At 33.5% G+C, this 27,389-nt stretch overlaps 5 protein-coding genes and 1 non-coding gene across 9 annotated transcripts in view; 3 read left to right on the forward strand and 3 right to left on the reverse strand.

The window, feature by feature from the left end:
* The window catches only part of Chi (LIM domain-binding protein 2 Chi), an 80,781-nt gene extending 75,896 nt beyond the window's left edge, over positions 1-4,885 (forward strand). For 2 of the 4 annotated variants that reach the window (XM_085485975.1, XM_085485977.1), the window contains exons 4-9: positions 957-1,129; positions 2,036-2,239; positions 3,142-3,274; positions 4,082-4,206; positions 4,299-4,547; positions 4,646-4,885. In XM_085485975.1, the coding sequence (XP_085342101.1) occupies positions 957-1,129; positions 2,036-2,239; positions 3,142-3,274; positions 4,082-4,206; positions 4,299-4,547; positions 4,646-4,747 (986 nt within the window). In that variant the 3' untranslated portion in view covers positions 4,748-4,885. The remainder of the gene's footprint in view (positions 1-956; positions 1,130-2,035; positions 2,240-3,141; positions 3,275-4,081; positions 4,207-4,298; positions 4,548-4,645) is intronic. The other 2 variants (XM_029309290.2, XM_085485976.1) reach the window with 2 other exon arrangements.
* An 87-nt stretch (positions 4,886-4,972) lies between these two features.
* On the forward strand, positions 4,973-14,319 carry LOC146721900 (uncharacterized). The gene has a single exon (XM_085485980.1). It carries the CDS (start codon positions 5,030-5,032, stop codon positions 5,309-5,311), a length of 282 nt encoding a protein of 93 aa, XP_085342106.1. The 5' UTR covers positions 4,973-5,029; the 3' UTR covers positions 5,312-14,319.
* A 974-nt stretch (positions 14,320-15,293) lies between these two features.
* LOC114936205 (stAR-related lipid transfer protein 7, mitochondrial) lies at positions 15,294-18,344 on the forward strand. Its single transcript, XM_029309314.2, has 6 exons — positions 15,294-16,050; positions 16,142-16,296; positions 16,402-16,670; positions 16,750-16,877; positions 17,075-17,214; positions 17,292-18,344. The coding sequence occupies exons 1-6, from the start codon at positions 15,635-15,637 to the stop codon at positions 17,657-17,659; spliced, it is 1,476 nt and encodes a 491-aa protein (XP_029165147.1). The 5' UTR covers positions 15,294-15,634; the 3' UTR covers positions 17,660-18,344.
* Positions 18,345-18,764: 420 nt separating this feature from the next.
* Positions 18,765-20,889, reverse strand: LOC114936223 (DNA-directed primase/polymerase protein). Its single transcript, XM_029309340.2, has 3 exons — positions 20,423-20,889; positions 19,202-19,989; positions 18,765-19,086 (listed from the first exon to the last, which is right to left on the reverse strand). The coding sequence occupies exons 1-3, from the start codon at positions 20,735-20,737 to the stop codon at positions 18,879-18,881; spliced, it is 1,311 nt and encodes a 436-aa protein (XP_029165173.2). The 5' UTR covers positions 20,738-20,889; the 3' UTR covers positions 18,765-18,878.
* Positions 20,890-22,277: 1,388 nt separating this feature from the next.
* On the reverse strand, positions 22,278-24,880 carry LOC114936199 (uncharacterized). Its single transcript, XM_029309307.2, has 2 exons — positions 24,560-24,880; positions 22,278-23,635 (listed from the first exon to the last, which is right to left on the reverse strand). Exons 1-2 carry the CDS (start codon positions 24,569-24,571, stop codon positions 22,895-22,897), a joined length of 753 nt encoding a protein of 250 aa, XP_029165140.1. The 5' UTR covers positions 24,572-24,880; the 3' UTR covers positions 22,278-22,894.
* Positions 24,881-27,081: 2,201 nt separating this feature from the next.
* On the reverse strand, positions 27,082-27,163 carry TRNAS-GCU (transfer RNA serine (anticodon GCU)). Its single transcript has one exon. It is a non-coding gene; the product is annotated as a tRNA-Ser (tRNA).
* Between the last annotated feature and the right edge of the window lie 226 nt (positions 27,164-27,389).

Here is a 27,389-nt window from a genome sequence, read left to right on the forward strand (position 1 = left end):
GTAAGTTGCGGAGCAAGACTTTTTTTTTTTTTTTTTTTTTTTTAGAGAAAAACATCGATAACATTCTGAAATAGTGAGTTTCTCCGATATCTACTTTCGTTATCTGCGTTCGATTTCCGTGTTAGATAATTTTTTACACCTTGACAATATCGCTACTGATACTTAATCGTTGGTAAGCTCGTACGATACCGCCTGTGTTTTAAGTAATGACGTGCCGCCGGGCGGCAATTTTGCAGTTGGTGGATTTTAATGTCAGTTCTCTCTCTCTATTTCTCTCTCTCTCTCTCTCTCTAACACACATACACATACACACACCGTCGCGATAATATACGGCGACAACGTGATTACATGTCTTGCGGATGCATGTCGTTGTCGCCCGGATATAAACGACAAGTTCGCCGTACAGTAAGACGAGATGTGGTAACGCGAGATGCATTACTTTGCAATTAAGGAGAAATTTTCTTCCTCACCGCATTGTTGCATAACGATTTAAATATTTATATATATATATATATATTTATATCACATTTATATAATAATATAAATTAATAATAATAATATGTTATGATAATATATATAATAATATATTATGTAAATTAATAATATAAATATATAAATTAATAATATACATATATGTACAAGATATGTATATTACTTCTTGCGTCTTATTTACATCATGTATCTTTTTTGCGATAGATTGTGAAGCCAAGCTTTGGAATTAAATGCGTCAATTTTGTTTTTACTTGCGTTAGAAATTTCCTTTAAGGGCAACTTTTCACGAAGATGTATATCTCTTCCCCGTGTCGTATTTATTGAGGGAGATTTTGTACCTAAACGCGAAACAACCTATCGATCGATCGAAGATAGAGCTGTCCATCTTAATAATCGTTTCGTCTTTCTCTCGCGCGTCTCTTTCTTGTATTTATTTCTAATTGTTTCCACTTTTATCCTTTCAGCGATAGGAAGGACGTTAATACCTAGGTACTTCCGCTCGATATTCGATGGCGGAGTTACAGAGCTTTACTATACTTTGAAGAATCAGAAGGAGTCGTTTCATAACACCAGTATAACCCTGGACTGTGATCAGTGCACGATGGTCACGCAATATGGGAAACCCATGTACACAAAGGTACGAGAATTTATGTTACATTTAATAAGAAAAAATTATTTATAATATGTAGAATCTGAATTTAATTATCGAAATGCGCGGACATTAAATTCAAATTCTAGAAGTTTCTAGAAATATCGAGATACAAGAAACTACACGGAGAATTTTCTCTGAGAATTTACCCTGAAAATCATGGAAATCGTATATGGTATTAAAATAATTTTATAAGAGTTTCTCTGATTAATATTTATTACAATAAAAAATATTAATATGTACATAGTAAAATTAATCGAATATATTTTATTTTTTATTGTGATAAATATTTAATCAGAGCAACTCTTATAAATTTTTACAATATCATATTGTTCCAAGATTTTTAGGGTAAATTTTAAGTGAAAATTCTCTCTGTGTACATTTGATATATAAAATATATTTCTGATTGAAACGAGAATATTTTATTAACGAAGTTGTTGACATCTTTATACGAAAATACATATATCTGAGTATCTCGTTTTTCGCAAGTCTCCGAAACGTTAGCCTTATTCTGTCAATCTATTCCTGTCTCTCTTTCTCATCTCTCTTTCCCTTTCTACATAATATATATATATATATATATATATATATATCTCTAACAGATATATTGGGATCGCTATATGAAAGAAAATGCACCTGTTTTAATTTGGCATAATTAGAAAAATTAATCGTTCTTTTCTTTTAAAGAAAAATATTATAGAGATAAAAGGGATTAAAGTTTAATTGGATTTCCGTAGTTTCTGCAAAACTGTTTCCCAACACAAGTTTCTGCGAACTCTCTTCTTCTCTTTCTTCTTCCTTTCTCGACAGTGACGCGCGAAATCGAATACTCGCGAAATAGCGAGAGACAGGGGAAGGCGGGGTTGTATTGTTATTTCGAATTTCTGATTTCAGGTGTTAACGGAGGGTAGGTTAATATTGGAGTTCACCTTCGACGACCTCATGAGGATAAAGTCGTGGCACATGTCGGTGAGAACGCATCGAGAACTGGTGCCGAGGTCCGTTGTCAGTATGCAGCAGGACCCGACCATGCTCGAGCAGATCAGCAAAAACATCACCAGGCAGGGCATGTCCAACTTCACCCTCAACTACCTTAGAGTATGTATCTTTTGTAATGCGAGTGTCGTAATTAATTAATTATACGTTAATGTACGCAGTATATCGGATTGATTGCGTGAAAATTGAACTGAAACTTTACGTCTTACGCGATAAAAAGCAATCGAATTTTTGAAAAATTACAAAACAAATAGTATAGATATAAATTAAATTGCTTTTTCGATGATAAACTATTGAAAGATTTTCATCTTACAAGTTCAAAATAGAGAAAGATGATATCATTATTCTAATATAGTTATTATACACACACACACATACACACACACACGAATACGTATTAATTGAAAATGAGAAAATATGATTAATCAATCGAATATAGCTAGAAGATAACTGCAGCAAAAGGTGTGTCAATTTGCAAATGTTCCTCTTTAAGTGCCATTTAATCGCTTTGCACTTACTGCACGTACTAATGTAATATAATGATATTAATACGAAAATATAGAACGATTAGGAAAGCTCGATTTTAAAGTTTAATGAAGTTTTACTTGAAATTAATTTCTCTCGATTTGAATCATTAACAATTCTCGAATTACGAATGTATCATATACAAGAAACAAAGCATTTACATATGTTGTTCGAATTTGAAAATTGCAAAAATAAATTTTATATATACAATATTTTAGAAATGTGTGTGTGTGTGTGTGTGTGTGTGTGTGTGTGTATAATTATGTTTAAAATGATTTTGCATATTTTTTTCGTATTTAAACTTGAAAGAAATATCTAAATGTTTTATAAAAGACTCATCTTCTATAGAATTATACAATATCGCGCATATTTATTTAACAATACCTAATTCGGCTTAAAAATATAGGAAAATTTTTCATACAGTTTCAAATTCGACTTTTCTATTAGGATTTGAGTTACATAAGGCGATTCTGTTACAGTTATGTGTGATTCTGGAGCCGATGCAGGAACTGATGTCGAGGCATAAGGCGTACGCGTTGTCACCTCGTGATTGCTTGAAGACAACCTTGTTCCAGAAATGGCAGAGGATAGTTGCCCCGCCGGGTAAGAGAGGTAGACGAACAGTTGCTTTACATGAGAAGCACCAGCCAGTGGAGCCGAACGACCATCGATCCTGATAGACAACGAGATCGGTCTTTGCCATTCGCGAAACGACGTACTGTTGTCGTCGGTTTTCTTTGCCACTCTTGTCGCGATTCTTGGTTCTATCGGTTTTTTTTTTCTCGTCGAGCGCGAGATTTGCCGATTTTGCACGGAATTCTTCAACAATTACATTCGCTTCCTCATCAACCATTTTATCAGGGTTGCAACATTGCTTTGCTTTGTTGATAATTACATTTCACGAATAGTTGAGTTCATGATCGAATCAAGCATTATTGTTACATAAAATGTCAATTTATTTTTTATTTTGCACACACAAATATACCTATCAGTGATTCAGTTCATTACTTTTCGATTGCTTGATGTTGCGTTACTGTGGTTAATTATGTAACTTTGAATGTCGAAGTTCGTATTCAAATTCATTTCATCTCAATATCTTTCTAAAAGTAAAACAAAACCGTGGAACCAAGCAACTACGACACTACGTATCATCATGCCAAGCATGTTTCTCTGTAAAAATCGCTTGAGAGTGCAAAGTATTTAGTAGCGCGTGAAAGAAATAGACCTGAATTGTGTCTAAGTATTTGTTCGTCTATCAATGCATGCTTGTGCTTGTGCGTGTCAGAGACCTTTGATGATGAGAAAGGTCCACAGCTGGGTAGTGCTCTTAAGTTTATCAGTGTGTAGCCTACACACGTGGCCAAGCGTGGCGATCGAGTGCGCGCAGCGTCCTGCTCACGATGAACCAATTATTTCCAGAATCCCAGCGACCGGCTAGCAAAAGAAGAAAGCGAAAGGGCAGTACGTCAGGGCCGGGCAATAACGCGCCACCCGCCCCCAGTAAAAAGCGTTCACCAGGGCCAAATTTTTCTCTAGCGTCGCAAGTAAATGTCTCGATTAACTTTCTCGATCGACTTTATCAATTATGTAAGAGGACAGGCATTAACTGGAGATACTTTCTCTCACATTAATGCAGGATGTGATGGTCGTGGGTGAACCATCTTTAATGGGTGGCGAGTTCGGAGATGAGGATGAACGATTGATCACGAGGTTGGAGAACACGCAATATGACGCGAACAATATGGATCCTCATAGTCATGACGCGGCCGGCGGTCCACCGCCGCATCCTCACCAGTTCCATTCGGAACCGACACCTGGTAATTCCTGGCCGCCAGATCGCGGTCCTGGCCCGCCACAGGGTGGTCCTGGCAGTCAGGTAACATATGTAATTAACTTATATAATATATTCGACAAGTGATATTGAAGAACCAATATCAAGGATGCTCGGTTTATCAAGAAATGAAAGAAAAGTATCTATTTCAGGGTGTCCAGGGTGGTCAAGCGGGTGCAGCCGCGGGTGTACAGGGAACGCAAGACGCCAGTCAGCAGCAGCAAGACAAAAAGAGCCCCGCGGTGAGCCAGTGAGGCCAGGAGTCCCCGCGCCCCCCCACCAGGGGGCGACGGGGGCGCAGGCCCAAGAACGTGGCTCCCTAGCGGGGCGAGAATCCTAGCCTCCCCACTGCCGCCGCCTATCTGGCTTCTGCGGCCGGCTCCACGGCTGGCAGGTTGTCGTCGCACGGTGTGTTTCCGCCGTTGGCTTGCCAACCCGGTCTGCCAGCAACAGCAGCGGGCCACCATCATCCGGAGCAATTGGGTCACGTGGCCGCCGCCGCCGCCGCCGCCGCAGCCGCCGCTGCCGCCGCCTCGATGGGCATGGAGTCCTCGGAGCTGATGGCGATGGCTCATTACCAGGCACAGCAACTGCAGCGTCAGTTGCTGGCCGAGCAATCAGGTCCGGGTACCACGATGCTGCCACCTACGTCTGCTCAGCCTACTGGTGGAGGTTTGACGCAGCCGCAAGGACTCCAGGGGCAACAGCAGCAGCAGGGTCAATTGCAACCTGGTCAGGATCCGCTGCAGAGCCTGGTACAGCAACTGCTCTGTCTGCAGCAGATTGAATATTTTCTCGCGCAGCGCGGTCACAAGTAATTACATTGTTTTCGAGAACGTACGGATCATCTCGCGCGAAAACTAGATGATTGGACCAGAAAATGATGTACGGAACTCGTTTGTGAGCGAGAAATACGTTTTGTGCGATAAAGTTAGGTTTGTGCTCTGGTTCATCGATAGATAAATTCCGTGCCGAGTTGTCAAGCGACCCTGCAGCTCTACTGCAGTCGATGTTGCGACACTATCGAGGATGAAGATAAAAACGAACTTATATATGGTGGCAGTCTGCTCGAGTTCGTAACGTTTTTCTTATTCTTGGACGGATGAGGGGAGGAGGAAAGTGTGGTATCTTTGAATCCGTCACGATGATACGGGAAGATAACGAAGAAATCGAGAGAAGGAAGTGGTAGATAAATAGAAAAGAATTTTGGACCCGTTTACTCGTGAATTGTATCGTTTTAAAATACCGTGCGGATGGACAATGATCTCTGAAATAAAGATCAAGCGTTTTAGCGTGTGATAAAAACTTTATGTCAAAAATTATATTAAATATGAAAGGTGAAAGATACAACGTGACTGCACAGTGAAAGATCGCTTTTCAACAAAAAAGTAGAAAGCGAGAAAAAAGAACGTTAATGCTACACGCATCAGAGACGATTGTCCGCTCTAGTGCGAGCTGTGAATGAATCTCTATCCGTCAACAGTATTGGTATAATTAATAGAGTAAATGAATATAAAATATTGTAAGACTATATCGTAAGTACGTATTTGTGCAAGTTGGGCAGAATGTGTGGTATGATAGTGTCAGTGTGCAAGTTGAGCAGAATGTGTGGTATGATAGTGGGAGAGAATATATGCTCGGGATATGTAAGAGGGAAAGACAGAGAGGAAAAAATGAGTATGTGAGGATTTGAATAAATAAATCGGAGACAAAGAAAGTGTGTATGTGTGTGTGGAAGAGAGAAAGCTACACAGAATCATTTTTGATTCAAAAGTGTTTTTAAATGCGGGGATTGATCGAACATCAATGCACATAAGTTAGGTCTGCTGATTATCCCGAGGGCTCGTTATAGAAGTTTATCTTTTATTATTATTATAATTATTTGACGAACCACGGAAAGTGTAAGATTTTTTGCACGTTAAGCATGTAAGAGGGACCTTGTTTCCAAACGTTCGACATTATTGATAATATAATAATGGTTACACAAGTGTAAAATATTCTTGGACTCAACAATACGGTATCAATCTTTATATGTGGGTTTATATATTCAGGTGAATAATTTACGTTCACTGATCTGATCATGTTTCTATTTTTAACCAGGGCTTTTTTTAACGGAAACATTAGGACTTTTATAATATTATTTAACATGTTAGTAATGTATGTGCGCGTGGTGATTTGATACAATGCACACAATGTACGTCAGGTGAAAATATACATACATAAAACACATACGATACGAACATGTAAATCTTTCTTAAATAAAGTTCCTTGCGCGTTACATTTTAAACATCATGTATGTTCCTCGTTATATGTTTAGACGCGTCGCATTTGTTCCTATTTTTTACATTTTTGTGATTCGTTACGTGTTCCCTTCTTTTAGCATTCGGATGCTTTTTAAAAAGAACATTAAATTATTCCTTTTTTTTTAAATCATCGGTACTATTATACTTGATGATTGATGTGATCTTTGTTTTTTTCCATGTACGATGATTATGATTACTTATAATGAATCATCGTTGCAAATCATTTACTCAAATTAGAAAAAATATAATATTTTAAGTATTCACATGTACGTACATGGAAAAACAACTTGCGTTGATGAGATTTGAAGGTCACATTATCGCGCGTCGAAATGTAAGAAAGGAGAACATCGTTTTAGTTGTAATTATAATACATCACACGAATTCTGCGATTCCTTTGGCGTTTTCTTGCATATCATTATTTGAGTACGAGGTCTGCTTCGATTTCGAAATTCAAACTTTTCAAATACATATATAATATATATAAAATATCTATTATTATATATATAAATAAATATATATTATATATATAATAAATATATATATACAGGGTGTCCGGTAACTAACGGACCAATGATTAAAAAATTATTGGTCGAAAATTATTGACTTCTCAACATTTTTGCTAAGGAAAAATCGTTCCCAAATTGACCAAAGAATCCACTTGTAATCGTTGGTCCGTTAGTTACCGGACACCCTGTATATATATATGTATATATATAATATATTATATATATATTATATAAATATATATATATTTATATATACACATATATACAGATGTATTTGATATATAATTCATATGTAATTGAATCTGCATCGTCGCAACGAGAGAAGGTTTTAATTTCTGTTGCGCGAAGATTTAAGATCAAATCCTTTTATACTGTTTATTCGATTTTAACTGTAGTCGAAAGAACGGTGTTCCTTTCTGAACAAGATTAGAGCAGTGCATCGTGTTTTCGGGATCTTTGACTCGGACCATTCTCGACTCCGCAAAGGAACGAATCGAATCCGATTATTTGTCAGATTTTTGACACAGAAGGAGCAATGGGAAAAGAGATACGGGGCGCATATACATATAAAAAGTCCATCGTGGAATTTATATCCTCTCTAGAAAGCGATGTTTTCTGCATTTTTTGGTATCGGGTCGGAAATCGCGCGGGAATATATTTTAAGATGTGTACAAAGACTATCATCGGACGTACTCGTGTGCATCACACGAGTATCATTCTTATAATTTTCCTCTTTCTCCGAGAGATCGCCATTGTGTTCTCATATTATTTCGCTGATTTTTAAATACGAACGCATGTGTTGCCGTACATTGATCTTGTATCTTATTTTTTTTCTTCTTTCTTTTTCTTAGATTGAAATAAAGTAGGCTACACACAGATACGAGAGCGAATGTGGCTTATACGTAGAATGTACCAAGATGAGAGAGAGAGAGAGAGAGAAAGAGAGCGAGAGCGAGAGACGAGTCCGCGTGTGACGTAAGAAAAAGAGACACGCGCGCGTGTCGTTGCACACGCATTTACACGTACATACAGTTACATGCATATATACTTGCTCCAGAATCACACACAAAAGATTCGTGAATTAGTTAGATAAGCCACGCGTGAAGCAAGTACAGTCCCACGGCGTGAGAGTGTGCGAAAGCAAGAGAAAGGTGTTTTTCGCAAAATATACTTGTGCGTATAAGAGGGAGAAAGAACGAGAGAAAGCTAAGCGAAATCGCAGAGAGTGTGTGAGAGAGAGAGAAAGACGGAGAAAGAAAACGCACGTGTGCATTAGGAGCGCGTGTGTGATATGTGTGAATGTTACGGGAGAGAATGTACGAATGTGAGAGATTTCGACACGAGCATGCGGTGGGTTTTAGCATAAATGATCTATTGACAAATGTTGTATATTATTACGAATTATAATGACACTATTATAATTAATTAATTAATTAATTAATTATTATACCCTAATAATGTGAATTGAATTTAAACGACAAAAAATACACGAAATGATAAGTATAATAGGCGAACAAATTTTTAATTGTTAGCGAAACACGCACGAAAAGCCGAAAATTATAAATGCCCCCACTAAAAGAAGGCATTTTCCTTAGGCCGAAACTCGAAAGTAGCGCGTCCGCGCGACCAAGTCGCGAATAAAAAACAAAATATACAATCACTACAATGCGACAGAGAGTCGCGCGGAGGCGAAAACTTACGATACGGAAAACTCAAGGGATCCTTTTGCCGGGAGAAAGTGCATCGCCTAGGCCTCGAGCGGCACGATTTCGCCCCTCCATATAAGGAAAGGACTGTGATGATCTTCTGTTATAGTAGTCCGATCCGAACATAAACAACGCGGTTCACAAGTAGCTTTTCGAGCAAACAAGGCATCTCGACATTCCGCGATATCGCACTAGTCACACATATTCGCAATGTCACTTGTCCAAGTCGACCATTTCATCAAGTTGGCTTTATTCACCGATGACGATTAGCTTTTTCAACCGCGGTATTTGTATTGATTTTTCTCTTCTTTCTAGCTCGAATCTTATATGAGGAGATGAAGAACCGCTCAAGTCGAATTAACCGGTGGAATCGGTCCTCGGATCGTTGATGAAGATTTACCAAACATCGTCGGATGTCCTCGCGCAATCTTGCGTTAGATATCATTTTTTTAAGTATGTATCATTCAATTATTATCTCTCTTTCTCCCTCTCCCTTTCTCTCTTATGGAGTGCATATTGATTTAAATTAAAATTACGCGGAGATAAGTTCCATCTGTGTTCCGTTCGAATAGTCGGCGATGCACTTCGAAACAGCGTTGAGAAAATAGCCAGGGGATGCGAGATGAGACGCGCAAACTCTCGGCCGCATCTTCAGTCTTCAGAAGCTATTTTAATTTTGGATCAATGCTTCTGCGAGTTGTCGCTTCTACGGGGAATGTCTCGAGCAATAGTCTCCTCGTGATTGTTTATCACTGTACGGGGGTCATACTTGTGCGAAGTCAAGTTTTTTTTAATGCGCAAGAGGAATGCGGAGGGACAACGGGCTCAGTGAAAGTATCGATCATAATAGAGTGACAGATCGCACACAAGGCGGATGACCTAGGATCGTAGGAATTAATCTGCGAGAAAGCGGCTTTTGATTTCGAATTGCATTTCATTCTCTTCTTTCTTTATATTTCTTCGAAATCTGCAAGACGCGGAATTGCGCAAATTTTCTCCTATATTTTATTTTAAATATATATATATATATATATATATATATATATACATATATATATTTAAATGCTGAATCTTTCTCTATGACTATCAGAAGAGATTGTCGGGATAAAATTGAAACGCTCGCCCTTTGAAGTCGCGCTTCTCGTTTCCGCGCAAAATGTACAACCGCTCATAAAGGACGACGAGTGCGAAAGACAATGGAAAATTTATTACGAAAAGTCGTTAACATGATCATTTCTTAATTACTTAACGTGATTTTGCGTTAATTACGGTCTTTGTTGCACGATGCTCGACGCTCTCGTAAGCAATCAAAGGACTAGTGTAATTTTGTTAGTGAATCTTCTGTTTTTACCTCTAATTCGGTCATCATGTTTGATTCGCACGTTACATATTGTAATGCAGCTTTGATACATCAACGAATATGATTTACTTGTATTGCGAGTAAAAGTTTCCCCTCTGATTAACACTTCGCGTATTTTAGAAATTTTTATTTAAAAAAATTTTCAAACTATAATACTATGTATATGTTTTTTAGAGTCTTAAATATATATCTTCCTTTTTTAGACTGATTTAAAATTGCTAAGTAATTTTGCGAATTTTAGCATACCAACGAAAATAAGATTTTTTACTAATAAGTAGAAATGATAATCAAATTAAAAATCATGTACTTAAAATCAATTTTCATTTTTTTTGTAAATTATTCTTTAATTAGTACGTTAATATTAGAAATTAATCAACGCCTTTGAAATTTATTTTTACTGATTTTATCTAATGAGTGAAACTTTTATTTTACAATTGTATGAAATATTTATGCATATAATTACACATGCCAGAGAAATTGAATAAATTTGCGTCAAATTCTTGCTGCAAGCTGCATTATTAAGCATATTAAAATGGCCTTTAATTAAATCCTTCGCGATTATGCAAATTGTACGTAATTCATGAAGCCGTGAAAAAAACCGATTGATTTTGAACGAATTTTTGTCTACCTCGAGGCATTATTTCGAAATAATTCAAAATTATTTTCGGCTTATATTAAAATTGGCTGATTACCGTAGATTATTGTATAATTATTGTATTATAATAACATTTATTTTCACCAAATTTATTATTATTAATTCTAAGCCTATGGCGGATCTCGCGATGTACAATTAATTAGCGATCATTGTTTGGACTTTGTGCATTATTGATTAATCGCGAATTAGGACGCGGAAGTTTGTGAGGTTCCGTCTACTTCGAGATGCAGATCCGATAATGCAAATAATGAAAGAACTAATAAGGATTATAATAGGGTAGGACAGAAGTATCTGCAATGCGTCGTTCGATGTTATTTTCCTTATTATTCATCTTGTTATTCTTTGCAATATAAAAACAATTTGATTGTACTTTGACGCGTTTAAGTGACGTTGCAGCCTGAAAAAGATTTATCTCGCGACATATATTTTACAAATTTTCTATTCAGAGCCTGAATAAATCATCCAGTCGTTTTTAGACTTGACGTAGGATTTGTGTTAGACAAGTCGTTTTTTATTAATTTTAATTTTAATCAACTCGATTTGATTTTTTTAAAACAAGAACCGGAAAAAGATTTGATGATCAGAAGTAGACTGATAAACAGCAAGCGATTTCATTTAGTTTAATTTCTATTCATTGACAAGATTTAGCACGACATTTGCCGCAATGTCGTAATTCACGATTAATATTTGATGGATTGTTAATAAATAAATTGTTCATTTAATGTTCGCGTATAGAGTATCGTGTTCGTTCAACAGACTTATTCATCCAATATATTTTACTTGATTAATCTGATCATGATAACGATTGCTATTTCATCGCAAGAAAATAGAAAATATTAAAAAGGAAAGCTAATTTATTTCTTAAATCTACAGATTTCAACGAATTATTTTTATTTCTCTATCGAGACAAAACCACTTTTAAATCTAAATGTAATTTGATATATTTTAAACGTCTGAGAGCATGAATCGTTCGAATTATACACGCTGATAATTTCGCGAAATTGCAAGATTCTTCGCTGCATAATGATCTGATTTTGAGAATCAAAAAGATATCTAGTACATTTTGACTAAGGAAGAGGAATGTCGTATTTTTGGGAGTCTAATAAAATAAAAATAAAACCGATCGATTCTTTAAGTCGTAGGACTACTTTTGTTTATTCAAAATTCCTCAATTATCTCATTTAATTATTCCACAAAAAGTTCCACTTGAAATATTTAGATTCTCTAATATTTTAATTGTCTTTATTGGATATTTGAAATTTCTTTTGATAATTTGCATGCAATTTCAGAGAAATTGAACATAACAAAAAAAAATATGAGAATCGAGAAGTGTGCAATATATTCAAATGTTTTTTATCTTTACAAAAAATAATTTTGCCAAGTTTTTTAATGAATCATTTATTTAAGATGATCGTGTTTATCCTAATCGTTCCTCGATTATCAATTATATGACTTGGAATTATTACGCGATTATTACGCCGCGATCTACGCAGAATATATAATTATCTTCAATCAAATTGCATATCACCGACCGAATCTCAGGAGAAGCTGATTAGAGTTATCGGAAGCGCGATGCGGAAAGTCGAACAATTATCGTAGCCGCGATCCTAGACCGATTTAACGTCTCTCACCCTGTTGTCCACCCGATGCTGTTTATCTTAAAGGATGAATAATTCCAAATAATTGTTGATAAATGGTCAGTCCTGTATATAATGCTAAGGGAGGGAAAGAGAAACGCGTGCCACTCGTCGCTGCACGACGAACACAAGCGAAGGCAAAAACACATCTCGTTGTTCCAAGTTCAGAGGACTTCTTCTCATTTTCGTCCTGGCGAGGCATTTTTAAAGTCTTCGTCCTCGTATAATTCGTCCGATTATAATTATTGAATCGAAATGCGAAAAGAACGCGATTCTATCTATGGGCGGTTTTGATAGGACGATTTTCTTTGTTAAATAATTATAGATATTATGATTCAATTATTTTCTTCGATCAAGAATGTCGATAGAATTAATGCTTATTTTCGTGAAAACAAATATTAGATTGTAGAAAGAATTTTTAAAACTTACCCTAAAAATTATGGTAATTGTGGAACAATATGATATTGAAAGAATTTTATAAGAGATTTTTTGATTGATGTTTGCTACAATAAAAAATATTATCTACCACAATAAGATATAAAAAATATGTTTGATTAATTTTATTAAAATTTTAATAAAATTTGTTATGTACATACAGTGAAAAAAAATTTATTGACTTCCAATAAATATTTATTTCAATACTGCCAAATAAATAATAAATTATTTATTTGAAACTAATAATATTGATTTGATGTGAAAAATATTGATTTGATATAAGAAAATTCTTTTCATACAAATAAATATTTATTTGTTTCAAATAAATGATTTATTAGGTAGTATTGAAATAAATATTTAATTTAATAATTTTTTTTCAGTGTATTAATATTTTTTATCGTGGTAAATTTTAACCAAAAAAACTTTTATAAAATTCTCCCAATATATTGTCTCACGATTACCATGATTTTTGGGTAAATTCTAAGAGAAAATTCTCTCCATGTAATTGGGTCCATGTTAATTAAATTTTTTTTCTTTAAATCTGTGCTTAGAAAAAGAATAATCTAAGCGTTAAAAATAATTAGATGTCCAAGTTTTGCAGAACTTTTTTGTTCTTCCGATGCCTATATATAAGCATCAAGCAAACAAGACGCAAGAAAAAGATGTAAATGTAATAACCACTCACCACGTGTTGTCGTCTCTTCTGTAAATACTGTCCTTTGAATTTGGGACACTGCAAGGTCCGAAAAAGCCTCTCTCTCTGTGATCGATGATGAGAAACACAATCCTGAGATCGGCGGGTCGAGATCAGATCTGTAACACCGGATCATCAGTCTTGAGCGACGAATGCGCACTGTTAGTGTGTAAAATATTAGCGAATTAGGGACGATTTAATTGCGATCAAGGATATTACCTACCTACCTACCTACCCACTTTAGTGGACATGGGCCAAACTCGGTATATTATATTAATATACGTACAAAAGCTTTTGGCCCATCGCCATGACCAATGAAGTAATAAGGGATGAAAGAAAAGGAAAAAAAGAAAAAAAGAAAATGAAAACAAAAATAAAATTGTCATCTAATTACATTTTTACGCACTCCAAATTTTTATCCTCGTCATTTGTATCATAGCAACCATGTGTTTAAAGAAGGATCCACATTATATGTATGTAATCAAAATTGTAACTGAGATAAAACGTTAATAAAAAAACGATATCCGAAACTTGCCTGTGATAAATAAACCTCATCCGTTGCCGGTGCTTATTTATTCTCGACACTTATGCACACTATATATGATCTTTAACAACGATTACGATATATTATTTTAATCTTTAATAGTTTTTCGTGGTGGCGACTTTCCGCTTTCCGAAGAATCAAATTCAATCACTTCGTTCAAAGAAATAGGATGGAGATACGAACGCGATCAACAAACGAAGAAACATTGAATATATAGTCACTAATCTCAAGTTTCAAAGAACTCATCAACGCTCCGATGTATCGAAGTATCGTCGATATATCGATTTATATAAATCGCGCGCACACCTGTCAAAATGCCCTCTAGTGGCTAGTTGGGGTACTAAAATCCCTACCGAATGACAATTTATTACACTAGGGTGCATCTTGGATAGAGATACTTTAGTGCCCTTGAAATAAAAATTAAATAAATTTAAGATTAATAAATTTATAAATTATAATTTTTAATTTATAAATTAAAATAATTAAATTTATATATAAATAAATTAAACAAAATTAAATAATTTAAATATTTTATATTAAACTATTAATTAATATTATTTTAAATAAATTAAATTTTATTAAAATTATTAATATTAAAATTAAAATAATGAAACTTGAAATTTAAATTTATAAATAAATTTCAAAGAACACTAATAAGATTCTTTCAGGGATCTCTAACCTCTCTGATTATACAATCGACACGCGTTTAAAGGAAAAAAAAAACGGTACGCATAGATGAATACAAATTATAGCTATAGAATGAACGAATACCATAAATTCCTAGAAAATCGAGATGCAATGTTGTTTTTTCCTTACCTTCTTTTCTTCTTCTGAAGGGGAGTGAAGAATTGAAACGTGCGCGACGTGTCGTGAAGATTCGAATCTCGAACCGCGAGAGATCGACCCTCCCCTCTCTCTCACCCCTTCTCCTAACCCCAATGCGATGCGCACATGCTCGCGCAACTCATCCCTTCCGTCCATCGACAATCGATGGTTATGTATGCATACGGGCGATGATGATGAAGATGATGATGATTTCCTTGCATAATTAATTTAATAGCGACTTGGTATCGAGTGGTAACAATATATTGATTAAAAAAAAAAAAAAATACGCGTTTTATATAAACACGTTTACGATCAATAGAGAGCCCAGGAGAGACCAAGAGACAGAAAACCGACACAAAGTGTTACGTAGATCATCGCGAGTCATCTGTGAAGGAAGAATTTGTATATATATATATAAATATTACATATGTAAATAAGTGATCACACATCGCATCCGTAATCGAAGCTCGAGTACGATGTACACGTGGAAAGTGACCGGTCATGCCTTGAAACGATTCAGCGCGAATTGCAGCGGTCACAACGGCAGATTCCTCCAGGGCATCGTTTTGCAGCATCGCAGCCCGAAGACGCCAAATCGGAGCAAGTTCGGCAGTTACCGCAAGAGAATAAGTCTGTGGTTCCGCGAACAGGGCACCCAGGTCACCCAGGTCTGCAAGAGACAGTTCGAGTTTGTCGCGGCTCAGCGTATCAGACGGTACATCCAGATCTTTCATCTGTACACGAGGATATGGGACGAGGTAGCGTTGAGGGAGTTCATGCGCTCCTGGAGGTTGAGACTCGCCAGGAACGCCAGGAACTTCCTAGTGAGCGCGGTCGGCGTCACCGCGTACAATTGGGATCGAGATAGGATCAGCGATGAGGAAATTAATAGGTGGTGTTTGTGTGACAAATATTATATGGAGTTTGTGTTAACATTTTGGAATAATAATTTTCTAATGATATTTTTGTATTTATTTTTGCAGGTATAATCGTGAGATTGAAGGAATTTATAAGTTGCGTGACAACACAGTAGTCTGCTCCAAGTGTCACTTGCGAATTGTCATCGATGCTGTACAGCCTAATGTAAAATATTGTAAATGTAATCAAGTTCAGTCCTCTGTCTCTAGTAATCAAGATTGTAAGTTTTTTTGCATTGATTATTCAACATTCAGATGTTTTATACATTTCTTATATATATATATATATATATATATTTCATTACTAATTTATAAAATACACACAGCAGAAGATTGGCAGCCTTTTATCGAACGTCAAGATATGTTAATATGGAGAAAAAAAGAGCCTGATTCTGGAGGATTATTTGCGTACAAAGTATATGGTTCATTTTCCGATGTTACTGCCGATGATTTTTTGCAAGTACAAATTGATGTAGATTATAGGAAGCAGTGGGATCCCACTGCTCAAGAATTACAAATTATTGAGACTGATCCAAAGTCAGAATCATCCACTAATCATAGTACTGACATTATTCATTGGGAAATGATCTGGCCTGTAAGTCTGGTATAATATACTATGTATTATTGTGGAATAGGTCTTCTCACTTAATAATTAATTAATTTGCATTGCGTAGAAATTATTTTCTAACAGAGATTACGTATATCAACGTCGATGGATCGTGGATAGAGAAAAGGGACTTGTGATTATTGTGAGTCGAGTTACAGAACATCCTGATGTGCCAGAAAGACGGGGAATTTACAGGTATGTAAAAAGATTCCAGAGATGATTTATGTACATGTGTGTTTATGAAATATCGTTAACTTGATTGATCAATCCTCTTTTCTTGTATATTAAATGATATAGAAATGAATTGGTTGAATGATTGCATATAAATAATTAAAATTAAATATAAGATTAAATAAATTCTTTTTTATTAATCTGAATTTTGTATGTAACAGGGTCAAGACATATTGGTCGTTCATGGTAATAAAGCCTTATACAGAATTCCATGAGCCAGGCATCGAATTTGGTCTTACTTACTTTGATGATCCTGGTGTTGCTGTGCCATCCCCTGTTACTGCATGGGTAGCATTGAGAGGTCTGTTTCCTTTTTACAAAGTGAATGATAAGATCTTCAATATATTGTGATAATAATTATATACGTACATATTTTAGGTTTACCAGACTTTCTAGTTCGCATGAGACAGGCCTCAAAGGATTACCAAAAATATAAACTGATGAAACAAACAGCTGCATCTAATAACGGTCCTCTTACGTTACCTGAAGAAGACGTTTCCAAAGAACAAATTAAAGTTGATGCAGAAGATAATTTAGACAACGATAAAAAATCAATGAGAGATTATCAAGATTCAAGAGATGATTCTGATAACAGTACTGATAAATTGGATGTTACACATGATGTACAGCGAGAAAATGATTTACCGGAAACTGAAAATAAGGACCCAAATTCTACACCAAAAGAAGAGCAAGGTCTATTACATTACTTCTATCTTACAAAATTATTTGCATTTTTGGATATATGACAATTGGATTTGATGAAGTAACTTTTGACTAGTAGATATTTTAATGTGATTCCATATGAAGAAAATAATCTACTATTGATAAGAAATAGAGCAGGTTTATGGAACGAGCAATATTTCATTAATGTATATTGGACAAATACTACGTGCTTTTGTGTATAGCAATATGAAATTGTGAATATATGACAACTCATCCATTCTTCATTTAATCAGTAATTTTCACTTTTTATAAAAAGAAAAAACATAAGCAAGTAATGAGACTGATTAAGTGTGTCTTTATGATTTTATTTTATTTGTTTGTTGAAACTCTTTGTATCATGTGTAAACATTAATGAATAAGAACACACAGAAGATAATCTTTTATGGAAAAAATAATGAATTGAACTAATTTGATAATTTATATGATATATAAATAGATATCTAATATAAAAAAGCAAATCAAACTTATTGTTTCTCTTTAAACATTATAAAACAAGTAAGATATATTTGTATATTGTTTAGTGTAAATTTCTACTAACAAAAATTTTAATTTCTTTTTCAAGTTATATCTTTACAGTACTTTTTACAGAAAGTTATATGCAATTTAAATAATTGATACAATTTATGCTCTATTATTGAATGTTCTTGACTTCTTTTTGTATCTCAGGGAAATATACATATAAAGTTATATTTATTATCAATTAATTTTCCCCCTTTCCAAAAATTATACATATTATACATACAAAATATCTTAATTGTTTTATATTGTATATATATATATATATATATATATATTTGCACAGAAAATGTAAATACATAAAATATATAAGCATATTCAAATATTATATCGCCATACCTGAATAAACAAAGCGAAAATAGTGTCGTTATATATATATATATATTCTTTAAATATGTATTATAATAATATTGTATAAGAAATTAATAGAAAGTGCAATTGTAATAATTTTATTAGAATAATCATTATGTAAATAAATTGTATGTGTTAATTATATAATGTCAATATGTTTGGCGTTTATTTTGTAATACTCTATTTCTACTAAATACAAAATATTACATTTATATCATTTTGGATCATTTGTAGATGTTGGGTATTATTTTTTAAGAAAGGTATGCTAAAATAGATTTATTGAGAAATAAAAGTATTTGTACATATAAATTATATTTTAATATAAAGCTTATAATATAAAGAGTAGTTAATTAATAGTTTTATAAATCTTTTTTACTATACAATTTCATCAAACGCACCAGATATAAGAATATCACCTTCTATATCGAGCTTGAAAACGATTTCTTCTGGCAAATTCTTTGGGGTAGACAAAAAACCTGAGCAGTCTTCATCGTGACATTTTTGATACAGTTTTTTCTTATTTAAATCCACAATCCAATATATGTTGTTACTTTTATGACATCTGCCAATGTTTTCACAGTACCTATATAAAACAATATAAAAAAATACGTTTTTTTATATTATTTTATGTATCAAGATAAATTTATATATAGAAATATATAGAAAAGCATATTAATAGATGTTTATTATTATACTACCTGTTACCATAAATTTCATATCTCAATATTTTGGTTTTATCAAAATATTTAACAATGCGTATTTTGCCAGGATCAACAAGATTGTTAATATATTTGTCTATTTCAGGGTATGGTGAGATTTGATTATCATCCTTGCGATTGTATTGAATTGGCGTCTTTGAATAAAGTTGAGCTTTTACATCACTTCTATTAGAAAACTCGAGCAGAATTAAATTTGGTTTGTTTGGGAAATATGATATTAAGGAATCTAAAAAGATTCCTAACTCCTTATCTCTGCATTTATATACTGGATTATGCATACAATCTGGAGAAACTGTTAAATACGATTGTTTTCCCCATTTAGTGGAAAGATATATTCTGAACTGTCTATTCTTTGTATAGACACCATTGTCAACAAACAATTTTTTGCCCTGCTTTGTCTCCACAAACATTTCCTCAATATCCGCTTTATTAAATTGATTTAAAATTCCATGCGACTGTGTATCTGATTTTAGGTAGAGCATAATATCATTGTATATAGTTTTGATGAACTTTCCAACATGTGAGTTATCTTTAAAAGCCATATCCTTCATAGTGAAAATCACATGTCTGCTGAATTTTGTGCTAGATGTAGAGTCCAGTATTAAAAAGTTATTTCTATCACACAATAAGTGATAGTGAGTAAGTAAATACACAATTATAATATCTATTAGTGTTTTGGTCATGCGTGATCCATTACATAGTGGATTCAACTCGATTAGATATTCCAAATCCAGGTACAACCAGCACGGCGAATTTTCTGGTATTACCTGTTAAAAGTTTAAGCCACTTTTTTAAAAACTTGTGTAACAAGAACAAAGAGCATATTAAAAAAATATATTTCATCTAAAAGTTATACTACTTGCAAAATGTTCTTTTCATGACTTAAAGCGTGATTCTAATATAATTGTATGTAATAACTTAAAAATTTTGAATTAGAAAAATTTTTATATAATTTTATATTTTATACAATTTTGTATAATTACATTTATAATATTATAATTATATATATATATATATATATATATATATATTTATAGATTAATAAAAAAAGTATAGATATGTGCGTATAGATTTTATAAATGATGTATGCGTAATTTTATAAATTGTACAATATATAACAGTACAATCAATAGAAAAATATATAGAGAAATATATTTAAATATTCCTTAATAAAATAAGCAAAGCTATATGCCTATTCACCTCGTATGAACATTTTTCTTCTGGCGGTTTTTCCTTGTAATACCACCAATAAACCTCTGGATGAGCGACGACGAATCTGCGACTACCATCGCTGGGCTGTTGATACGCAAAAGTGCAAAGCGTGTCTATTTTATTGCTATATTTGACAGCCGCTGTCAGGGCATCGGTTTGTCGGTAAAATTCCTGCCAATATTGCGTCGGGCCTAGTATATGCGAAGGCATAACCCGACGTGTTTTCACCCAGTTAACCTTAGATTTGTCTGTGCGCTTCGACACTTTACCGCCGTAAAACTTTTCCGTGCAAATCGTATCCATCGTGCTTTACTTTATTATCGCGTGAATAAATAATTCATGCGATTTCGTGATCGTTTTATCGCGATTTGAAGACTTAAACACGTCTTTCGTAAAGATACATACATGTTGTGTTCGGAACAGCTGAGCTAAACCCATTTCCCGCCAATTTTGTGACAGCTGTCACGTGATAGCTGTCATATGACTTGAATATTTATATTCATATTGTCAGTCTAGTTCTGTAGTTTATATTATGTATATTGATTTTTTTAATTACATTGATGCAATAGACATAATATAAATAAGTATAATGATGATGATGTAATTTAAAGAATATAGATGAAAATAGTAAAACATAATTAGAGAGAGATTCTATCTCTTTAACGAAAAAAAAAGTGAATGTATTCGAAATAGCTAAATTCACACGTGCATACACATAAAATGCATATGCATGCACAAATAATTGGTAGGTAAAAAAATAAATAAATAAATCTCTAATATATTCATGAGATGTATTATAATACGAGACAAAGAGTATATATATTTATTTTTTCTGAGAAATTTTAGAAAATAGATTCTTAGAGCTTATATAACTTTTTTTAAGATTGCAATCAGCCAATTAAAATATATGTTCTAATACTGCAGCACTATATGCATTGATTAAGTAAAAATCATTATAGTATATATATATATATATCTATATATATTATTCCAAGAAAAAATATTATTCCAATTAGATTTTGCATCGTTTCATCATCGCGACTGTTCCGAATTTAACAGGAAACCGGTCGTACGTGAAAGTGTGGTCTGCTGTCGTTGCACGTATTCAACTGGATTCGTACAACACAATATCGTGAAATGATTGGTACGTTTCGATTATCCATTGTATGCAAATTGTTTTTCGTACTGTAACTTAGAAATTAGGTGACACATATTCATTCATCCACGTTATACATCGCCTTCTATTGTATCCTGATCTTTTGTGCTCGTTGTGTATACTCATCAAATTATACGCACATGACTTTGTTCTCGTGAATGAATGTATTAAATTAATGATATTTATGCTTACTGTTAGATACAAAAATGTGCAAATAGAAATAAGAATACGTTAACTTTAAATAAAAAAAGGACACATTACAGAAAAATAATTTTATATAAATTTTGTAAGAATTTTTATTTAAAAATAAATAGTCTTTTCAGAATTTATAAAACTATATTCCATTAAATATCTGCGTTTATTACTGTATGCATCAAATGGAAAATTCGGCATATACAATATATTGTTTAAAATATTAATTATTTTGGACTTACAATAAATAGCTGTGCTATAATTCAGAATTTTCTATAATAAATTTTCTATTACAGATCAACATAATTTCGATGTCACCAACTGCTTCGATCGGTGAGTATATATATAACAAATTTTAATTTTATTTACATATTTTTAGATAACAAATTTGTAATGATTGTAAATATAGATTATAGATTGTATATATTTCCATTATCTTAAAATGGATGGATTAGAACAAATCAGGTGGAAACTTTTAATAGATTATTTAACAGATTAAATTAAATGATTTTTAATTTGCTAATATGCTTTTTTCATACACACACGTATTACAAGAGTAAATTTAGGGTATAAATTAAAAGAGGACTATATAAAGAATTTTTTTAAATTATACTTACTAACTTATTCTTATAACGCGCGATGATTCTATTCAATTTTTTAGCACATCCATCTATATTCAAAGAATACCAAAAAACTTTACTTTATCGTGTAAATCCAAGTTATCGATTAATTGAATTACATGTAATTGTGGCAATAAATCATATTAACATTTATTTTATTATTAATATAAATTATTAATATATAAAATTAACATAAACTGATATCAAAGTAAATTTTTTTAAGAGGAATTAAATTATGTAATGAACAGTTGCTCATACAGTGAAAGAGCCGAGAAATCGGCAACATATATACGGAAAAGCAGTAACGATAAACTTGGAAACTTTCGCGAGGATTTCGATGCATTCCATAGTATCGATTCCATAGTATATACGGATACACGGATATATAACATTGGAAAGAAAGTGTCTCTTGCTGGATGTGAGAGTTACAGTTTTCGAACTTATCGTGGCGAGTCGCTTACGCGAGAATTAACGAAGTATACATAAATCCGTCTACCAGGCATAGCTGGTGCCGAAGCCGGTGAAGGCGGCGTGCACCACGGGTGCGGCATGAGCCTCATACGCATAAGGGGCGGCGTAAGTCTTGGCGAGGACTGGGGCGGGATGAGAAGCATACGCGAGAGTCGGCGCTAATCCATGTGCGTAGGTCTTGGCGATCAAGGGGGCTGCCACTGGTGCCTTGGCGATGAACGGGGTCGCGTAGGCCTTCGTCAGGAGCGGGCTGGCGTAAGAAGCGGCAGGTGCGTAAGCGTAGCTCGCCTTGGCGAGGATCGGTGCAGGATGAGCGGAGTACGCGGCTAAAGCAGGTGCGGCATAAGCGGTTTTCGCGATCAGAGGCTGCGGTGCGGCGATCAGCGGCTGCGGTGCGGCGAGCAAAGAATGCTGAGCGGCGATGAGAGGCTGCGGTGCGGCGATGAGAGGCTGCGGTGCGGCGATCAGAGGCTTGGCCAAAGCCGGGGCGGCGTAAGTCTTGGCGATCAATGGGGCGGCGGCGTAGCCGATGTGATGCTCCAGCAGGTCGTTGCTCACGCGGCTGTTGCTCACACGGACAGACGAATGTGCGGAGTCCTCGGCCCGGCTGTACGAGGACACCACGTTCTGGCCGCCATAGCCCTTCTGCGTGGACTCCTGGCTGTAGCCGATGCTGCTGAGATCGGCGGACACGGTCCCGATGTCGTAGGCCGCTGGTCCTCCGGCGTTCGCCACCGCCACGAAGACTGCTAGTATCACGAACTGCGAAGAATATTGCCATCATGATATAAATATATAGTAATATAAAATAATATGTAAATTGATGTATTTATGTACCTACATAGAGAGACTTTTTTCTTAGAATTTACCTTGAAAATCAAAATTTACCTGGAAAATCGTGGAACAATATGATATTGGAAGAATTTTATAAGAGTTTCTCTGAATATTTACCACAATAAAAAATATCAATATGTACATGGTAAAATTAATTGAACATATTTTTTATATCTTATTATGTCAATTTAATATTTTTTTTATTGTGGTAAATATTTATCAGAGAGAAACTCTTATATAAAATTCTTCCAATATAATATTGTTTCACGATTGTCGCATGAATTTTAGGGTAAATTCTAAAAGAAAATTCTTTCTGTGTAGTTTTAAGATAATCAATTTTACACAGAAAAAAGTTGTTAACTTGACTAAACCTTTCAACTAAATGATATTTTGTTAATTGAACATATAAAAATATTTAAATATAACATTAAATCTAAAACATGTATTTGACTTAAATACTAATATATGTTCAATTAACAAAATAGTAATTTAGTTGAAATTAATTTCAAGTAATTTAGTTCATAGTCAAGTTAACAATTTTTTTCAATGCATTTAAACATTATTTCTATTTATTCCTTTATTTGACTTATTAATATATGAGGGATATAAATAGTAAGATGTATTTGTAAAATGACTGCTTTGATTATATAAATAACTGAATGTATTTATTTGATATTTTATTATAAACTTGTGCAGGGAATATCTTCTTTAGCATAGAACGCTATTATTTCTAATATTTCAAAACTTGCATTCTTTGCAATCTCTATTATTTATTGATATGCATGTAAAAAGAAAAATACTGAAAGAAAAATACAAGTGCTCGACAATATGTTGATGTACGTGTCTGCTCACCTTAAATGCCATTTTGCTTGTTGAAGGAATAACTACTGGATTCTGTTGGAAATGGTATCTGCCAGCCACTATTTATATGCGGGTAAGATTGTAGGGGGTTCAATCGAATTTTGGGCTCAAACTTGTTCGAAGCGATTGGGCATGGCTGTGGGAGAGGGAAACGTATATGAAACTTCTTTGTAGGAAATCATTCAGAAAGGAACATACGAAGGTGCAGAAGGAGAGGAGGTAGAATAGTCGTTCGAGAGAAGGAACATGGACGAATTTCGGGCGTGGTCCCCGATCAAGAAATTAAGATCGCGCATCTGATACAGAACAGCAGCTTGTCTCAAGAGCGCGACAATTATCATGGTAATAATAACTTTTCATTTCGTTTTTGCCGTCCGATTGCTTATCATCACGCGGAATATTTAAATATCCTTCTTGAATGATCATCTGCAAATGTAAAGACATGTCCTTCTTGAATGATCATCTGCAAATGTAAAGACATGTAATTAATTATAACGTTTTTATTATAGTTTTTATTATTCCCCTTTGTAAAAAAGAAATATAGATATAGATTTCATAATAAAAAGTATGTTTCTCATGATAATGCGATTTTCTTAATAAAGCGCGATCGGTCAATATTTGTATATTAATTTTTCGTATATATATTATATTTGCTCAGATATAAAATATAAATACTTGCTTGCAAAGTTTACTCATTGATCAGCATAATAAAAAAACTAGATGATATAATTCTCGTTCGCTTATTATCTCGTATTCTTATTACGTGTCATGTGATGTTTATATCATGACATTGTAGAACTTGCCAAGGACTCGCTTTCTCCAAATTCTCACATTAACGTAAGCGTTGTCATATATGTAACAGTGAAGAAATACGTAACATTTACTGCTCTCGTTATTAGATATATAAAAAAATGGGCGTGATCGCCTACGCGTATAGTTTTATAGTCTCAAGAATTAAATTTTTAATAATGAATTTATAAGAAATTCTAATTCGAAATTTTAACTTAAATTATTATGTGCGTATAACTTTTTTGAGAGAAACAAATATTACTTCAGAGAAACAAACATTGTAGATTAAAATAATTAATTAAAGTGACAATCGCACACACACAATTCCCTGATTTATAAATTTGTTCCTCATCTCGCTAATTATAAGATCGATCGTTATATATCATAATGAAAATGAAAGGTGCGATTAATCTTAAACAGAAAACAATATTTCGAATAAATTCATACAGAACATAATTTCTTCTTTTTAAATATACAGGCAATAATATATAGATGCAAATATATATCAAAACGGATTAAATCAGTAAATGTGATAAATAGAATGATAATAAATACAAAAATGAATGATATTATGATTTCGATTTCGACGTTTTTAATTTACCAATTAATTTAAATATCATCAATTGTAGATTATTTCATATTTTTATCCTTATAATTATTTGCACAATTTATGCAAATTAAATCGGAATAATCTTGAAATCGAGTTATTTAGATTTTTTGTTTCTCTTAATATTTGTTACAACTATACTATATTTAATTAAAACTGTTGCGCTATATTTAATTAAAATTAAAATTTAAATTATCTAATAACTTTTCCAACAAGCTCTTTTCAACAAAATTGTCTGAAGAAAATATTAGGATTCTTAGAGACTCAGTTGAAATATTTATAGATAACTAATAAAAAGTAAATAAAAAATGTATACAATGCACATTTTCATCGAAAAGCACCGACGAAAAGCGGCCCTTTGTCTGTTTAAAGTTGATCGCCACTGCTTTAGGTGATGGTGCTAGGTCACGGACAGGCGTACCCCTTCACAAGAGTAAGAGTCGTTGTATTTTCTCCTTTGTAAAAGTATGCTTTATGCGAAGATTACGTCCATCTTTACGTCCGTGACCTAATATCACACCCTAAACCCTTTATTTTACGATTGGCAATTGTAGCACCGGCAATTTTAGACTTTCGCAAGAATGCGCAAGTAAAAAACGTCACGTGTATAAATTCAAGCATATTTAATATGTCGCAACTGTTATATTAAATATTTGATAAATTATATACCTCATTTCCTGTAAAATATATACATAGAGAGTTTGCAAAATTTCTGTTTAATAAATTAATATAATAATAATTTAATATATAATATATAATTATAATTATATAATAAAAAATAAGAATTTTATCGTAAAGTAATAAATTCAATTCATATAAGTAAAACTTATATCATTGAAACAATTTTTTTATTTACGAATTAATTGAACTTTATGAGATTAAATATCGTAAATATATGAAGTGATTCAATATAAATAGACTAGTGTTATTTATAATATACAAAACATATGTGACTGCCTTTTAATTTTCTCATTTTAAAATAATTAATAATGAATAGTGCGGATCTTCCAAAGTATATGAAATTTATATTGCAGGTGAAAATTATTATAAAAATTATAGTAGTTTCACAGTATTTTTTAAAAATATTATTTTATGCAAAAAGCGATAAAAAAAAAGACGACGAGGATGGGATTCGAACCCACGCGTGCAGAGCACATTGGATTAGCAGTCCAACGCCTTAACCACTCGGCCACCTCGTCACGCGTTAGTTCCTGTTCAAAGTATATATAATAAGAAATAACATATTGATTTATTCGCAATCGTATTAGTCAGCAACTTTCACGAGTTGCATAAGATATAAAAAACAGTCTATTTTAATGTATCAGCATCAGTCTGTGTAAGCCAGCAAATATATAAGTTGTTAGCAAATCTACAATATGCAGTTTATGCATTTTATTTTGTGAGTACCGCAAAACAACTCCAAAT

The sequence above is a fragment of the Nylanderia fulva genome, unplaced genomic scaffold, assembly GCF_048542155.1.
Source record: "Nylanderia fulva isolate GAGA-0341 unplaced genomic scaffold, ASM4854215v1 Scaffold4, whole genome shotgun sequence".
Taxonomy (NCBI): Eukaryota; Metazoa; Arthropoda; class Insecta; order Hymenoptera; family Formicidae; genus Nylanderia; species Nylanderia fulva.

Coding starts and splice junctions, on each gene's coding strand:
- LOC114936205 (XM_029309314.2), top strand. CDS start 15,635: ATGTACACGTGGAAAGTGACCGGTCATGCCTTGAAACGATTCAGCGCG. Junction 16,051..16,141: donor AGCGATGAGGAAATTAATAG/GTGGTGTTTGTG, acceptor TTATTTTTGCAG/GTATAATCGTGAGATTGAAG. Junction 16,297..16,401: donor TGTCTCTAGTAATCAAGATT/GTAAGTTTTTTT, acceptor AAATACACACAG/CAGAAGATTGGCAGCCTTTT.
- LOC146721900 (XM_085485980.1), top strand. CDS start 5,030: ATGGGCATGGAGTCCTCGGAGCTGATGGCGATGGCTCATTACCAGGCA.
- LOC114936223 (XM_029309340.2), bottom strand. CDS start 20,737: ATGGATACGATTTGCACGGAAAAGTTTTACGGCGGTAAAGTGTCGAAG. Junction 19,990..20,422: donor AAGAAAAATGTTCATACGAG/GTGAATAGGCAT, acceptor AACTTTTAACAG/GTAATACCAGAAAATTCGCC. Junction 19,087..19,201: donor TATGAAATTTATGGTAACAG/GTAGTATAATAA, acceptor TGTTTTATATAG/GTACTGTGAAAACATTGGCA.